This window comes from Scleropages formosus, chromosome 22 (genome assembly GCF_900964775.1).
Source record: "Scleropages formosus chromosome 22, fSclFor1.1, whole genome shotgun sequence".
Lineage (NCBI taxonomy): Eukaryota > Metazoa > Chordata > Actinopteri > Osteoglossiformes > Osteoglossidae > Scleropages > Scleropages formosus.
In genome coordinates, this window is record NC_041827.1 from 14210889 (window position 1) to 14227097 (window position 16209).

The 16209-nt window shown below is 41.3% G+C and overlaps 1 protein-coding gene across 1 annotated transcript; it reads left to right on the forward strand.

The window, feature by feature from the left end:
- Positions 1–1767: 1767 nt before the first annotated feature.
- Positions 1768–15748, forward strand: rbl1 (retinoblastoma-like 1 (p107)). The gene is made up of 22 exons (XM_018742232.2): positions 1768–2047; positions 5522–5655; positions 5779–5979; positions 6113–6177; positions 6328–6456; positions 6566–6738; positions 7560–7624; positions 7968–8154; positions 8304–8470; positions 8992–9104; positions 9269–9372; positions 10120–10257; positions 10361–10525; positions 10718–10853; positions 12022–12294; positions 12553–12740; positions 12857–13033; positions 13132–13203; positions 13347–13434; positions 14159–14295; positions 14658–14822; positions 15020–15748. The coding sequence occupies exons 1-22, from the start codon at positions 1889–1891 to the stop codon at positions 15188–15190; spliced, it is 3207 nt and encodes a 1068-aa protein (XP_018597748.1). The 5' UTR covers positions 1768–1888; the 3' UTR covers positions 15191–15748.
- The last annotated feature ends 461 nt before the right edge of the window (positions 15749–16209 follow it).

The window sequence follows — 16209 nt, forward strand, 5'->3', positions numbered from 1 at the left end:
AAAAGTCTGCAGACCATCCTGCCTTCATAAGGCATCAGTACCACCAGTGCTTTAAATGGTGTTAAATGTTTTTCATTAATCATCTTTGATATGGGCCTTAGTAATTAAGGCAGGACAGTGGTTAAGGATATAGAATTTTTAACTGAAGTTTGCTCATTGCTGGTCTTGATCAGGGTAGTACCATGAGTGGCTCCAGTACAACATCCAGCTGAATAAATGGTTCAGGTAATATGCAGCATTCAATAAAGAGTATTGACTAACAACAAATATACATAACAATACAATATAGTTTGTCTTTCTGCAGACCATAAAGAAAATGAAATGTTAATATGCATTTGTATTAATGGATTATTCTTAATTTTAGTTAGCTAACATCTTTGTTACTAGCAACTTGCTAGGATTTAGTTTGTATCATAAGTATAGTATTTGTTCATTTATACGGCTGGGTAAATTTTACTGGAGCAATTAATGAAAATTTGCTTATTAAATCAGAGAGGGATTTGAACCTGGGTCCCTTTATGGATGCTTGAGGCTTTCATGTCTGCAGCCATGTCTCCTTCTCTCAATGTAATGCATAAATTGTACTTTTGCTGAGATGTACGTCGCTTTGGACAAAAGTGTCTGCTAAATGAATAAATGTAAATGTAATGGCATAATTATTGTATAATACTTTTCATCTATTTTCATATCTGTTTGGAGAAAATGCTTCTTTATATGCAAAATATAGTGTGGTTAAAAAAAAAAAAAAAAAAAATTACACATGACCAAATTATTTCTACAGAGCTCCTAAAGTTTAGAACATTGCACAAATAAATTATCCCACAACTTGGAGACATTACATTTATTCATTTAGCTGGTGCTTTTCTCCAAAGTGACTCACAATGTCGAAGTACTTGAAATTATTTACCCATTTATACAGGGTAATGTTACTGGAGTAATTTCAGGGTAAGTACCTTGCTCAAGGGTACTACAGCTGGAGGTGGGGATCAAACCTGCAACCTTTGAGTCCAAAGGCAGTAGTGCTAACCACTACCAACTGGAGAAAAATAAATGGCAAGTTTACAATGGTAGATTAGTTATAAGGACTGTATTTTAGTACTTTATTATAAGCCCTAATGTCCTTGAATTATTCTAAGGTCTGGGACTGGGTAAAATGGAAAGCCTGCAAAAAATCTTGATCATATTAAATAAGCAGACTACTGGCAAATCTTTGTCACATTTGTATGGACACCATAACTGTTGAAGAAAGCATAAAAGCAAGTAAAATTGTATTTTCTCTGGAAACACACTGTATTATACAGATAAGAACAGGGTCAGCAGGTGGCATAATGGTTAGGGCTGCGTTGTATTCTGACGATGACGAGTCAGAATCCTATTCCGTTAGAAATAGTGCTGTGTAAACTGTAAATCGCTTTGGAGAGAAGCGTCAGCTAAACAATAAAAACACACCACCAACTAAACTGACAAATATGACATGACTTCTGTACTTCCGTAGACAGTCGGGACTGAAAAAGTATATTTAACTCTGATACGTGTCCTGAGAAAGTCCCGCCTTGTGCGGAATTCATTAAATGACGTTGGTGTGGCTCGTATTTGAGCTTCGGTCTGGGATCAGTTTTCATATTTCAGTGTTCCTGATGATGGCGTAACTCCAACTGTGACATCTGGTCCTGGATCAGTTCCCGCTGGCCGCCCGCGTCGCAGGCTAGTTTACACGTGCACTTGTTTCCTGTATTAGTGCCTTTTCGCGCCAATTTTGTCGCGGGGCACTGTGGGATAGCGGTGGGCGACTCGGTGATTGGAAGCGCTGCGTTCTCGGAGTAACACTCCGTAAACAAGTTTGTTTTGTTTTGAAACAAAAAAAAAAAAAAAAAAGACAGAGTGTGGAATGCGAGAAAACGAAATGGATTCCCAGTCTGGGAATGCAGCTGACAGCACGGCCCGAGAAATAATGGAAACTCTTTGTCAGGAGCTGAATATGGACGAAGACACGGCGGACGAAGCCATGCAGAATTTCACAGCGATCTGGAACACGTACACCCTGGAGGTGAGGCAAACACACTACATAAAAACACAATACTTATTTTCAAAAATGCGGTACCGTACATTGCTGTTATGCGGCATTAGCATAGACAGTTCCGTGTTTTTTTTCCCCAAGTTTTCAGGAATCCATGACTAGTGAGCAGCAAAATGCTGCGACATGAACGGAACGTCTCCGTCCTCTCGGACTTCTTCAGTCTGTCGGTTCACTTTGTCAGTTCAGTTTTAGTTTACCTCTCTTCGTGACACAGATACTTGCTTTTATTTTATTTCTTTTAGTCAATTTATTGCGGTATTTATCATGTTATTTTGTTGCTATAGTATAGTGTTTTAAATAACTCAGCGGGCACGTAGTATTTCAAACCGATGTTGTGTTACAGTAACAGTGTGAGTGTGCCACAGTAACGATTATTGTAAGTTATACTATCAGTACTTAAGTATTCAATTTGGGACCCCAAAAAAAATATACACCAGGCTGAAACAGGACACGGGATTCACGGCAAACTAACTAAGTAAGTCGACTCGACGATGGACACCTTTCTAACTCTAAATTATTAATTACCCTGTTATTTTGCGTGATCATGTTGAATCATTATCTTATTAAATATTAACAATTGAGTATTAGAGACGAGCTTTAGCTTAGGCTTAGCCTAACTTCACTCAGCACACACAGTCGTTGTCGATTCCCAGGCGTCTACGAATTAAAGTAAATCATGTATAATAAATAATTGTTGTGTAATCGGTAACTGAGCATTAACCTTGACGACATTAAGTTTACGTTCAGTTTACTGTAAAATATGAGTACTGTACTTTGTTTTTGGAAACGCTCTTCGCGTTCCAGTTCTGCTGTTTTGAGGAGCCACTGTCCGCGAGACACCGGTTCCTGCGCATGCGTATCGGCCGCACTCCTGTTTATAGCACGAGCCGCTCGGCTCCGCAGCACGTGTACGTAACATGACAAAATGCGTGTCACACCGTGCATTTGTTTTGTATGCTGAGACGGGGTCTCGACACAATCGTGCGTACAACTGAGAGATTGCTGAGCGTTTTAGCTCACCTTCAATGAGGGGGCGTCGCTGTCTACTACTCTGCTTGATCGTTGTTTGTTGAACTTGTCAAATGTAGTATTACACACACACAACACTGTGACTGTGCAACAAGTAGTGTAGTGAGTAATTGCTCCAGAAAAATGGGGTAGAAATGGGTAAAAAAAAAAAAAAAAAAACGAAAAGAAAAACACCTGTTAGTAGGCTAACATTTTAAGTTGCTTTGGTGAAAAGTGTCACTTGAATTAATCAATGATTAAGTACCTTACTACCTGGTAAGTACCTTGCTAAAGAGTACCATAGCAAGAAATGGGGTTCACAAACCTGGGTCCTAACAATGCGGCACAGTAGCTCTAACTTTCACACAGCCTGCTGCCCCTAGACAGCTTGCAGGATACATTCCAAAAATTCCCTCTACAGGCCTGAGTGGATTTTGCTAAGAGGGCACCAAGTTTAAACCTCTGATGTCTTGGTCTGTAATCAAACGCTCTACCTCCTGAACTGTAACCGTTATACAGTACACACACACACACACACACACACACACACACTGTCTGAAGCTGCTTGTCCCAAGCTGTGTCGTGGCGAGCCAGAGCCTAACCCGGCAACATAGGGTGCAAGGCTGGAGGGGGAGGGGACACACCCAGGATGGGACGCCAGTCCGTCACAAGGCACCCCAAGCAGGACTCGAACCCCAGACCCACCAGAGAGCAGGCCCTGGCCAAACCTGCTGTGCCACCGCGCCCCCCCTGTACATAATATTGGTACTATATTGAGAAAGTAATTATCTGCTATATAAATAAGCAACTGCAATGATTTACCTATCAAACGCTGTAAGCCTCGTTGGACAAAGACATCAGATAAATGAAGAATAATAATAAAGAGATATGTTTTTATTGCTAACATTGGGCTAATGATGTTTGTGTCATACTTTTTTTTAATTTGTCAGTAGGTGTTCTGTTGCTTGCTAAAAGTGTGTTTACCCACTACGCGTTAATGTGTGGAATCGGTACCTACTCTGATAGATTTTTAGTTACAGCTGCAAGTTCAGTTTCTATGGCTGTTTTTATGGCGGATACCTGGTTAAAGAAATTGCTGATATATTCTCAAAAAACAACTGAGATGTCAGCAGTTTTTGCATCACTTCAAATCTTTCTGGTATATGTTGCCATTTCTTGAAAATTCAAAGATGTTGACCAGGAAATTATTTTGTTTAATGATGACAACAGTGTTGGTCATTTAGCTGCCTTACTTCATGTAGTTGATTCAGTTTTCGTGTTAAATGCTATACATGTTAACGTGATCTGTATCATTTTTTTATTTTTATTTTTTGCTGTTATTGTTGGTGAAAATGAAAGTAGTACAGTGAATTCCAAGTGTACATTTACATTTATTCATTTAGCAAATGCTTTTCTCCAAAGCGCTTTACATCTTATAGAAAATACAATTTGTGCATTACATTAGGAGAAGAGCCAGTTTCTGGGCGCCTCCCTTTGGAGGTATACCAGACATGGCCAACTGGGACAAAGCCCCAAGGTCAACCCAGGACCCGCTGGAGAGGTTATATCTCACAGTTGGCCTGGGAATGAATGGGGATCCCCCAGGCCGAGCTGGAGGAAGTTGCAGGGGACGGGGTGGCCGGGCCTCTCTGCTCTCCCTGCTGCCACCGCGACCCTCCTAGGACAAGCGGGATAGAAAATGGATGGATGGATGCATGGATGGACATTAGGAGAAAGAGAGACATAGTTGCAGATGCATGATTCTTAATTACAGCCAGTTTGTTTCTTTCCGCCATATGCACCAATGTTCATCACAAGAGTAGCTGCATAAAACTTTATCAGAACAGTGACGATTCCTGATCACCTTCCTAGTATTTTTTATTTTTTTTTTTTTTGAGATTCATATGAACATTTATGTTACAGGAGTAGCTGCGTAAAGGTTTATCTGAGGATGGTCTTAAAGTTATAGTGCATGGACATTTACATCTTACATGAATTTAAGAGATTATGGGTGAAGTGAGCCTGGAGGAGGTGAGTTTTAAGATCCTTTTCAAGTGTGAACAGAGATTCAGCAGTTCTGATTGAGAGGGGGAGGTCGTTCCACCACAACGGAGCTAGACCTGAGAACCTCTGTGCTTTAGTTTTAGTAGTGCGTGGGACCACCAAGCGAGCAGATGAGGAAGTTCAGTGTTCAGTCAAATTAGAACTTATTTGATGAATTTGCCACTGAACTACGTAAGTTAATTTTTGTTTTAATTTTTCATGTCGAAAGTTGTACTTGTGCTTGCTTAAAGATCTGAACCAAAATGCACATAACAGGCTTATGGAGTGTTGGGTAAAAATAATATTCATAGTATTTGTGCAGTTGTTGCTTTGCCTTAATTTAATAAGTGTTGTACTTATATATGCCATTACAGTTAGGCTGCTGTTTTCCAGGGGGAAGTGATACACTGGCTGGCCTGTGCCCTCTATGCAGCCTGCCGGAAGGGCAGCACACCTACAGTGGGCAAGGGAGTGATGGAGGGCAATTGTGTATCCCTCACTAGAATCCTGAGGTGTTCCAAATTGAGGTGAGGGAGCAAGCATCCAATGTCACCTCTCTTGTATTTCCAAAAGTCTAAACAAACTCATTAATGGAAGTGGCATTAAAGTGTTTTGACACCTATCTTTTCTGTTAACTTTCTTGTAATCAGTTTAATACAGTTCTTCTGCAAGATGAAGAAATGGTCCGACATGTCCAATTTGTCTCAAGATTTCCGCGAGAGAATTGGGCGTTTGGAAAGAAATTTTGAAGTGACCACAGTGATCTTCAGGAAGTTTGAACCCATTTTCATGAGCATGTTTCAAAATCCCCAAGGAGAACGTCCACGTCAGCCTAGGAGCCGGAAACACAAGTACATACTTCCACAAAAATCCTGTGCTTAAATGTCCTGCTTGCATTGCCACACCCAGCACATTGGCTCATCTTGTATTTTAATTTGCGTAATGAAAGCAGGTTTTGTTGAAATAATTTTCCCCCCCATTTAGACGTCTACCCTGTCATATAAGTGATGTCTTCAAATTTTGCTGGACACTCTTTGTGTACACAAAAGGTAAGACTTTGTTATAGACTTTCAGTGTCACGATAAAATATGTACAATTGTCATACTCGGGTGCAGAGTGCATTGATAATGTTTTTTAAAAAAAAAAAAAAAGCATTCGCATGCTAATATTTTGCTTATTGTCACTGGCTGTCTGAATAGGAAACTTCCGTATGATTGGAGATGACCTGGTCAATTCCTACCACCTTCTGCTCTGCTGTCTGGATTTGGTGTTTGCTAATGCCTTGCTCTGTGCCAATAGGAGGGACCTCATAAATCCATCCTTCAAAGGTACAGACTTCTGTGGTTTTGATGCCGGTGTCTGGGGGATATTTTAAATTTCTGAGTTTGTTTTTCTGACAAAGTTGTTTCGGTTTTTTTTTTTTCTTTTTTTGTGAAGACCTGCCTTGCCTGAAGGATGAGGCCTTCCTGAGTCCTGATTACACCCCCCCAGAGCAGCCCCCTTGCATCGTGGATAAGTTGTGTGAGCTGCATGATGGGTTGGTGGTGGAGGCCAAGGGGATTAAGGAGCACTATTTCAAGCCCTACATTAAAAAACTGTTTGAGAGACAGGTAATGTCCTTTTAGATACTACCTGGCTGCAGTTTGAGAGCTGAAACTGTCATTCATCTTAAAATGTAGTAAAAAATATATTGATGAGGTTTTTCAGAAGAAATGTATTGAATGTGTGCAGTCATAATTATACTGTACTACAGTGTTGTGTGCTGCCCACAGGTCACTTTGTACATGATGTAATTGTTGATTTGAAGTGGAAACTGCTAACCTTTTAAATAGAAGCCTGAAAAATAAGGTGATGTTGAGGTATGATGGTCAAAATGTATTTTTTTATATTTAAAAAAGGGAGAGGAATACACTAAGAAAAGCTTAATGGCTGAAAGAATCCCACACTTCAATTGACCATGAATAATTGACGTAAATGTAGCACTGTTGGACATGCTGTACAAAGTTTGTTATTCTTTTGATCATCCTATACTAGCTCAAACTGTTGTCTTGAAACTACATTTGGATATCTTGTGGTCTCCTGTAACACCAGTTTACAGGTTTTCTGCTGCATAGAACAGAGGAAGTCCACTTCTAGTTGGTGTTATGTGCTGTGTCTTGTGGCTTATAGAAGGTCCTTCCAGTTCTATGCTGATGTGAAGCTGCAGTTTCTTGGGTCTTGGTGCATCTGATCTGTTTGAAACCTTCATTTACTTAGGCTGATTCCTTATGAGAAAATGGTCTCAGATTTCACTTTTTCGTACACTAGTTATAAATTTGTGTTTGTAAAAGTGTTTGTCCAAGCTGATATTCATGCTGAAAAATAGAAATTATATGACCTACTTTTCAGAGGCCTTTTGCTCTCATTTACAGCTGTAATTGTTTTATTCTAGATTTTAAAAGGAAATGAAGAAACACTTACAGAACTGCTTGATACTCCCAACTTCATAGATAACAAGTAAGGAAAAGCTTTACTGCTACATAAATTAATAAAACGTAATTTTGAAATGCACACAGTTCTGTGTCCTTATTTCACCTTTAGATGACAGTCATTTCAAGAAATTCCATTTTGTTTTTTAAAATGTGCAGTAATAAAAATTACTGCCAGTCTTTCAGTAGTCTTAATCTTTCAAGTAACAGTCAGCATTTTCAGGAATTATCTGCAGTACCTGCCTTGATATCTGTGAATTCATGTTGATTTGGTTTGTTTTTGCTTGTGTTTATCTTGTGTATGCAGCCAGACATGGCGGTTTATTTTCTTTTTATTTTCCTTTCTTTTTTCTTTGTTTGCATTGCTCCAGCAAAGCAGTTAATAGGGAATATGAGGAGTATGTGCTGACAGTGGGCGATTTTGATGAACGAGTGTTCCTGGGAGCAGATGCTGATGAAGAGATTGGCACACCTCGCAAGGCAGCTGTGGAGATTCCAGAGGGGCAGCTTTCTGCCCGCATGCAAGTCGAGTGCAACCTGCAGCAGCATGTTGAGAAGGTGTGTACCTCCATGCGTAACACTTAGTTTTAATGGAAGATTTTATTTCTTACATCCTAGAGCTATGTGCTACTCTGTGGTTTATGCTGTGGTAAACTGGAAAAGACTAGCTTTTACAAACTATTTAATTCCCGTTTGTTCTAACACAGGCTCACTCCTTTGCTCCTTCTACCCCTCTAACTGGGAGGCGGTACCTGAAGGAGAAGGAGGTCCTGGTGACTCCAGTGTCCTCTGCCACACAAAGCGTCAGTCGACTGCAGAGTATGGTGTCGGGGTTGCGCAATGCCCCCAGTGAGGCGCTTCTTCAGATCTTCAAGTGAGTGGGAGTGCTGTGAACTCAGACACTTACTGTTGTGCTTCCTTTTCCCCTAGTTATTCAGTTGACTGCAGTTCAGTCTTAAACACCAATTACCAAGAAGGCATAAAACAGCAGATTCACACCCCCGCATGCTGCTTTGAGATCTTTGGGGAGTGGGATCACTGCATTAGTACTAGTACTGATTGTAAAGTTTCAGTGTCTCTGCTTAAATCCAAATACCCCAGGAGAGCAGTGGCAGCTATGTGCAGATGTGATGTATCTCAGACCCAGACTAGAACCTCCTGTGTATGGACAGTGGTCCTCAGGTAGTCTTTGGGACAATTTATAGCCTGGGGTCATTGGGCATGATTCCAGACTGTTGCTGATGCCTCAGTACTTGGTGTTTTTAACCATCCTTGGTTGTATGGTTACACATAAAGGCTTCTTGTTTTCCAAAGTACTATGGTGTTCCAATTTTCTTGCTGTTTAAATCTTCTACAAGCTCAGTGGTGATAACTTAGTCTTCTTTTGATTTTAAGGTCTTGCTCACGGGACCCAACGGAGACTGTTTTGGAGCGAGTGAAGTGCATGGGAGAAACTTTTCGTCAGCAGTACACAAAGCACACAGAGGAGCTGTCAGGATCTCACATGGGTGAGGAGACTCATAATGGAAGGAGGATGAGGGATGAGCTGCTCCCTCATGTTGATATGCCGGCTGGTCAGAAGTCCTGCTCTTATCTTCAGGGGGGGCTCTTGAGACATTAATACTTAGAGTAACCCAAGACCTGCTAAGAGCTTACCTTGTTGTATTTGCAGACTTTGCAGATAAAAGGTTAAAGCTGGCAGAAATCTTGTACTACAAGATACTAGAGAACGTGATGACTCAGGAGATCCGCAGGCTGCATGGCAAAGACATGGCTGTAAGTACACATATCAACAGCGAGAGCTGTTTACAGGAGAAAAAAGTGCATTATGTATGTATTTTTGTGTAGCCCAGAATTATAACTTTTCTATGACAGTTGGGTTTCTCACCAGGTTAATTGGTTTAAATTAAAAAGCATCTTGGAAATCTTGAGCTTAAATAGTTATTTTTGCTGTTTCCCCTCCAGTTTTATTGTATTACGCTTTCTCTTACACAGTGGAATGACTTACATAATTTTTAATTAGGAAAAAAACAATTAATTTTCAAAGTAAATTACACCTTGATCCAGAGTTAGATCAGTGAACAGACAGCAAGCCATTCTGCTAGCTAAATTTACAGTGGAAATGTGTGGTGTCAGGCATATATGGGCTGTTTGAATTTAAGGGAATAGATTAGGCAGCTGATGTATTATATTTATATGATAGTAAAATTACATAGTCAGATTTGCTAAACACCTTCATGTCCTAGGATGTATTTATAAAACACTCATGGGAGGGGAATGTAGTTAGGGTAATTATACACCTTTTGTTTGTACCATGTAAATAACATGGTACAAGTGTTTTTTACAAAACATAACTTGGCTTAATAATGATTACTACTTTGTGTCCTTGACAGAAAAGTACTGGGGGGGGCAATAAATGTGTGCAGTATCCTTGGATTCCATCTGCAGCAACTCTGAGATTTTATTTTAAATACATTTTCAGGATGTATATTTTGTTTACGATCCTGTTGTTTGTTGTTGCAGGTGCTGCTTGAGCAGGACATTTTTCATCGCTCCCTGTTGGCCTGTTGTCTGGAGGTTGTCCTTTTTGCCTACAGCTCTCAGCACACGTTTCCCTGGATCATTGACATCTTCAAGCTGCCACCTTTCTACTTCTACAAGGTCTGCAGGGCCACATCCTTAGCCTCTGTACTGTATGTGTGAAGATCTTATTTAGAGAATGGTGGGAAGCATAGAGCCTCTCTACACCTCTCTCTGTCTCTAGGTGATTGAAGTGTTTATCCGTTCTGAGGAGGGCCTGTCACGAGACATGGTGAAGCACCTGAACAGCATAGAAGAGCAGGTGCTTGAGTGCCGTGCCTGGAGTCATGACTCGGCCCTGTGGGAGGCGCTAGAGGCTGCGCATAATAAAGTCCCCACAGTGGAGGAGGTGAGAGGGACAGGCTGACAGATGAACGCTCTTATGCGATTTGGCAGTTGCCACATCTGCAGACTGCATACTCATCATATGCATTGAGGCTCCCCCCTCGTTGTTCTTGGAGGACAGCTTGTTTGCATTGCATTTTTTCATTAATTAAACTTGGGAACTCTCCCCCCCCCCTTCTCTCCTCCTTTGCTTTAGGTAAATTTTCCTGGCAGTTTTGAGACAGGAAATGGCAACAGTGGCCCTGTACATTTGCCATTGGTAGCAGTCTCGCCCATTGTTCACCCTCGTCTCAGGGAGGTGAGGACAGGACTAGGTGGAAGTGCACGTAAAGGTAAGTTATAAGCCTTTGGGTTCTGTCCCAGTGTTACTTTTGGCAGGTGTTTAGCAGTATACACACAAAATTCCAGAACCACTGTTCCTGTTTGATTTTTCTTCAACCCTCTTCCGTTTTATGCTTGGCACCATCAGTGATCATAATGAAGGTTCATGTTGAATTTGTTTCCACGTTGCTTCTAAAACATAGATTTTATGTGCATGTGATGAGTATTGTTTAAAAACAGTATACACTTTGACCACGTAAGATGGCCAACCTAACATATTGTAAGAGTATGCAATGTTATTTATATCATATTATGGCATTCGGATGAAAATTATCAGGCAGTGCCTTAAGTTTTAGTATTTTTTTATACTATGTTTTAAACATAAACATTGGTCTTGTATTTCTCTACCATTTAGTACATGCCTGCAAGAAATATGATAAAAGGTAGCAGTATCTAGCAAAATCAGATTTACTTCTCTTTAAAGTGGTGCATAGTGGTTAATAAGTAGTGTTGAGCTACTACTAGTAGCTAAACTTATCCAAGGTGCCTGTAACATGGCTGAGCATGTCAGGTTTATAGAGTGACCAGGCAGGGAGTGGTGGTGCGTGAATTTACTCTGCATTATATTTCTTTTCCTTGTAATTGTTAAATGATGGTATCTAAGTAATGAAATGGTTCTTTCTTTAAAAGTACCGAGAGTCAAGTAAAAGTCAAGAACAATAAACACAACAAATCTAATCTTTAACGTAAAGCTTTCTAATTCACTTCAGTTGCCTCCCTTAAACACAATCCCTTAAAGGCTAATCCTCTACTCGCAAAAGATATTCTCTCCAGTTTCCCTCCAGAAGCCAAGAAACAATGACATCAAGCTTCAGTCTCATTTTTTAAGTTGTCATTATTCAGGATTGGCCACACAGTCCAGGAGCTGTGAAGCACCAGCACTAGCTGCTGTTTTACCGTGCTACACTTGGATAACATTTTGACAAAAATTTCAGAGCTTTCTTATTAGCAGCATTTGAACACATGTAAAGGGGAGCAGAGTTAAGTAGGTGTCAGACTTGTATAAGAAACAAAATATAATTAGCCAACTCTATAAGCTCCTGTGTAGTCAGAACTTTGTATTGTTTATAGCTGGTATATATGAGTCAGTACTCTGACGTTTGGCTCCTGTCTTCTCAGATGTGCCTCCGTCACCCATATCACTGCATGACCGCTACAGTTCCCCTACTGCTGGCAGTGCCAAGAGACGACTGTTTGGGGACGACCTCCCGCCCAAGTCACCTCCCAAGAAGACAACTTTCAGCCACGGTGGAATTATAAAGATCATCCCCACATCCCCCAGGTCCTCTGGACACGAGGGTACACCACAGTCCCCTTTACGCACTGTGATTACTGTGGGAACGTCCAATGTGTCCTCCACCAATGGCCCGCAGCTGAGTATACCTGTACAAGGTACTACAACTTTACTGGTTTTTCAGTATTTTGGGTAACAATGGTTTTCTTGCTCCTTTCTTTTTTGTAGCCAAAGCCAGGAATACATTTGCTTGGAGTGACCATGTAGCCTTACTGGTTCATAGCCATAAAAGACACATGCTTTATACTTGCTCATGCACTTATTTGAAATAATTTTTACCATTTTGATTAAGTTTTGAAACCAAACTTTTTGTCAGCAGAGTTTATTTTGATCCCTCTGTATCCTTGTGTTGTCAGGTGTTAAGAGTGAGATTGGCGGGATCACCTTTGTTCAGGTGCAGGGCAGCGATGCCAGCCCACTCACAGCACAGGTTCTGCTCACTGCCTCTCCAAGCCGGCCAACTCCAAATGGATCCACTGCAGCTGACCTGCAGAATGCCTACAAGCCCCGCCGAACTGGCTCTCTGGCCCTCTTCTTCAGGAAGGTGTGTGAGGAAGGAAGTTTCAACCATAGTCTTGTCTTCTTCCCAGGGTAGCATGTTCAACTGCTCTTTATCCTTTTCTTTTGCTTCCTCTGTGAGTGACTTCCCATCCTCTGCAGGTGTACCACTTGGCCAGCGTACGACTGCGTGACCTTTGCCTGAAGCTGGACATCTCACCTGAACAACGGGCCAAGATTTGGACCTGCTTTGAACACTCTATTGTTCACTGCACTGACCTCATGAAAGACAGGCACCTGGACCAGCTCTTGCTGTGTGCTGTATATGTTGTGTCCAAGGTGAGCTGTGCAACTACATTTTTGTCAGGAACCACTATTCCACACCCCCTCACCTCATACATTTTAATGGTTACTGTTTTCCTCTGTTCATGGCGAAGATTACAAAAGAGGAGCGCACATTCCAGGACATCATGAAATGTTACCGCAGTCAGCCTCAGGCAAACAGTCACGTGAGTCAATGAGTTGTTGTAAATGCGATATGAAATGCTAGCTGTCTTCAAGATGTATTTTCCACATTCTTTGATTTTCTTTTCCTGCTTTCTGGAGCTGGTAGTTTGGTTTGTAACACACGTTTTCTTCCCCTCATTGACAGGTTTACCGAAGTGTCCTCCTTAGGCGTAGAACCAGGGAGCAGGCATCTGATGAAAACAGTATGGAAGAAGCCTCAGGCTGTGAAGGGGGTAAGTTGGTTTGAACTTCTCTGCTCTTGGGCACGGGGGCACGGTGGCGCAGCATGCTTGTCTGGGTCCTGCTTTCTAGCGGGTCTGGGATCGAGTCCCGCTTGGGGTGCCTTGTGACAAACTGGCATCCCATCCTGGGTGTGTTCCCTCCTCCGCAGCCTTATGCCCTGTGTTGCCGGGTTAGGCTCTGGCTTGCCCCACTTGGGACAAGCGGCTTCAGCTTGTGCGTGCGTGCGTGCGTGCGCGCGCGCACTTGGGCACTTTTTGTTGCTGCTAAAGAATACACCCAGGTAGCCCGAACATTGTCACTTTTGCTGTCATTAACATGGTGGTTCAGAGTGTCACCTTCCACTTTAAGGACACAGGTTTGAATCCCTCCTCTTGTTGTAGTACCCTTGATCAAGGTAACCTTGATACCCTGAACTGCTCTGGGAAAAATAACTCTATTGTAGAAATGGGTGAATAATTGTAAAAAGCTTGGTATACAAAGCCTAGTATTGTAAGTCAAGAAAAGTGTCAGCTTAGTGAATTATTGAATGAATAAATGAATGAATGATAAAGTATTAAGGTAACATTACACAATGAGTCAGTTTGTTACTATTATGATCCCAGGTTCTCAAGGAGTTTTTAGGGTTCTATGCACTTAACATTCTTTGTAACCATTTAATCTGTACGTTAAAGGCATCCTGTGAATGAGTAAATGTGTTTTTGTTTGTCTCTGTAGTTGCTGAGAAAGAAGCACAAGACAACGCAGAACTGGTGGAGGATCGAAGTGACCTCATCCAGTTCTATAATTCCATCTATGTGCTGAAGATGAAAAGCTTTGCACTTAAATACGCTGTTCCGAGCATAGACCACAGGGTATACAACTTACTTTTTGTAATTTAAGCAGCTGTGGGGAAATGCATAAAAATTCATTACAACTCTTAACTTGCCACGGTGGCAACAAGTGTTCATCACTCATGCTCCGCATGATTGTGCAGCATGCTTTCACCTTGAGTGTTTCATAGTGATGGTGTGTACCTGGAAAGTTTTAAAATGAGGCTTCAGCTTGACCTTTCCAAATCCATATATTACTGCTAACCTTTTCTGTTTTGTTAAAAAAGAAATAACCTCATGAATTTTAGTGGAACTCCAGTGTGTTGCAGTGAAAGCAAGGCCTGTAGCACATTGAAACCTGCAGGGTTTGAGCAGCTGTGGAAATAGCCCTGTTGCTGTTGCAGGCGGAGGCACCACCCCTGTCTCCCTTCCCATCCATGAGGGCACAGCCGCTGTCCCCGCGCCGCATCTCCCAGAGGCACTCCATTTACGTCTCCCCCCACAAGAATGGCACCTGCCTCACACCCAGCTCTGCTTTCACATACAGGTTCAATGGTAGCCCCTCTAAGGTAAGTACAAGTCTCTTATGACAGTGATAAAAAGCATGATGGCTGCTCCTTGCGGAAACCAGAGGCTTTAATGAATAGGTGGCTGTTACTGGTGGTGTGGTTAAGTTCAGTACTTGTAAACTTCAGCAAAGAAATTCACTCATAAAAAGGAATAATTTAAGATGTGAACACAACCCCACTTATTTTACTTCGTACAGGAGCTGACTGACATTAACAGGATGATCAAGCAGGGCGGTGTGAGCCGCAAACGTGCCTTTACTATGGAGGGCGACTGCTCCGAGTCTCCATCCAAGCGAGTGTGCCAGGAGAGCGAGGATGTACTGCTTAAGCGGTTGCAGGATGTGGTGAGCGAGCGGGCCCATCACTGACGGCCTGGCTTCTTCAGGTCTGTGCTCAGTGAAATGGAGCAGGACTTCATGGGTATAGCTGCTGCCTGCTTCAGTCATGTCTCATGTACAGCATCTGAAAGATGCAGTGTCTTACTGTAGGTTTAATGACACCCAAGTTTCTAGCAGGGCCTTGTTATTATCTGTACAGTGCCCTAATGGATATTTAAAAACACTTGTTTTTTCATTTTTACCCCCATTATTTGATGTCTTTTAAACCTGTACATTCATAGTTTTCTACATGAGTTGTAGATGAAGAAAAAAGTACTGCTGATTCAGCAGACCAGATTTCTCACTGCCAACTCTGTAGCCTAGAGAATTTCCAACTCTTGCTATAAATTGTGTGGAGTTCAAGAACAGTCGAGAAGCTCTGGGCCATTCATAGTGTTTTATAGTCTCCTAGGAGTTAAGTTTCCACAGTACCATGGGTTTATGCTGTTTGTATTGGCGGCATTTGTTTTCTTGATGTGTAGTATCTACACTTAATTTCTCCAGTTATCTTCTTTTAAACAAATAATTGTGTGGTTGAGCATTAAGGAGTGGTTCTGTTAAGTGAAGCACACTGTTGTAAAGCAGTATAACTGTATAATGTTTGTGTAAAAACAATTGTTTAAAGGTTTAAAAAAAAGTTATGTTTGATTTCAGTTTACCAGTTGTGGAAGTGTTACCCTTTTCAGTTGTAAGTTGCTTTCTTTTAAACAAGTGGATTTTTTTTAATTAAAAGTGAGCATCATTACTTTTATTTCAAAAATTTTTAAATCAACTGCCTGTAAATACATAACTAAACGTCAAAAGTAATCAGACCACCGTCTTCTGTAAAACTCCAGTAAAACGGTGAAAACTGCCGGTGCCTTTTAAATATACATATGAAAATAAACGTTTTTTCATATTTATAGTTTGCTTCGTGTTCTGATGTTTCTGTCTCGGATGCCAGAGATAGTTTGAGTTTGTAACTGCAGTTTTTTCCTCCTTTTTCAAAATGTGTTACTAGTTAAAAATTC

Bases quoted from the DNA above. Each gene is read 5' to 3' on its own strand.
- rbl1 (XM_018742232.2), top strand. From the start codon at position 1,889: ATGCGAGAAAACGAAATGGATTCCCAGTCTGGGAATGCAGCTGACAGC. The intron at 10,258-10,360 runs GTCTGCAGGGCC...CTCTGTCTCTAG, and splicing joins CACCTTTCTACTTCTACAAG to GTGATTGAAGTGTTTATCCG. The intron at 14,823-15,019 runs GTAAGTACAAGT...TACTTCGTACAG, and splicing joins TCAATGGTAGCCCCTCTAAG to GAGCTGACTGACATTAACAG.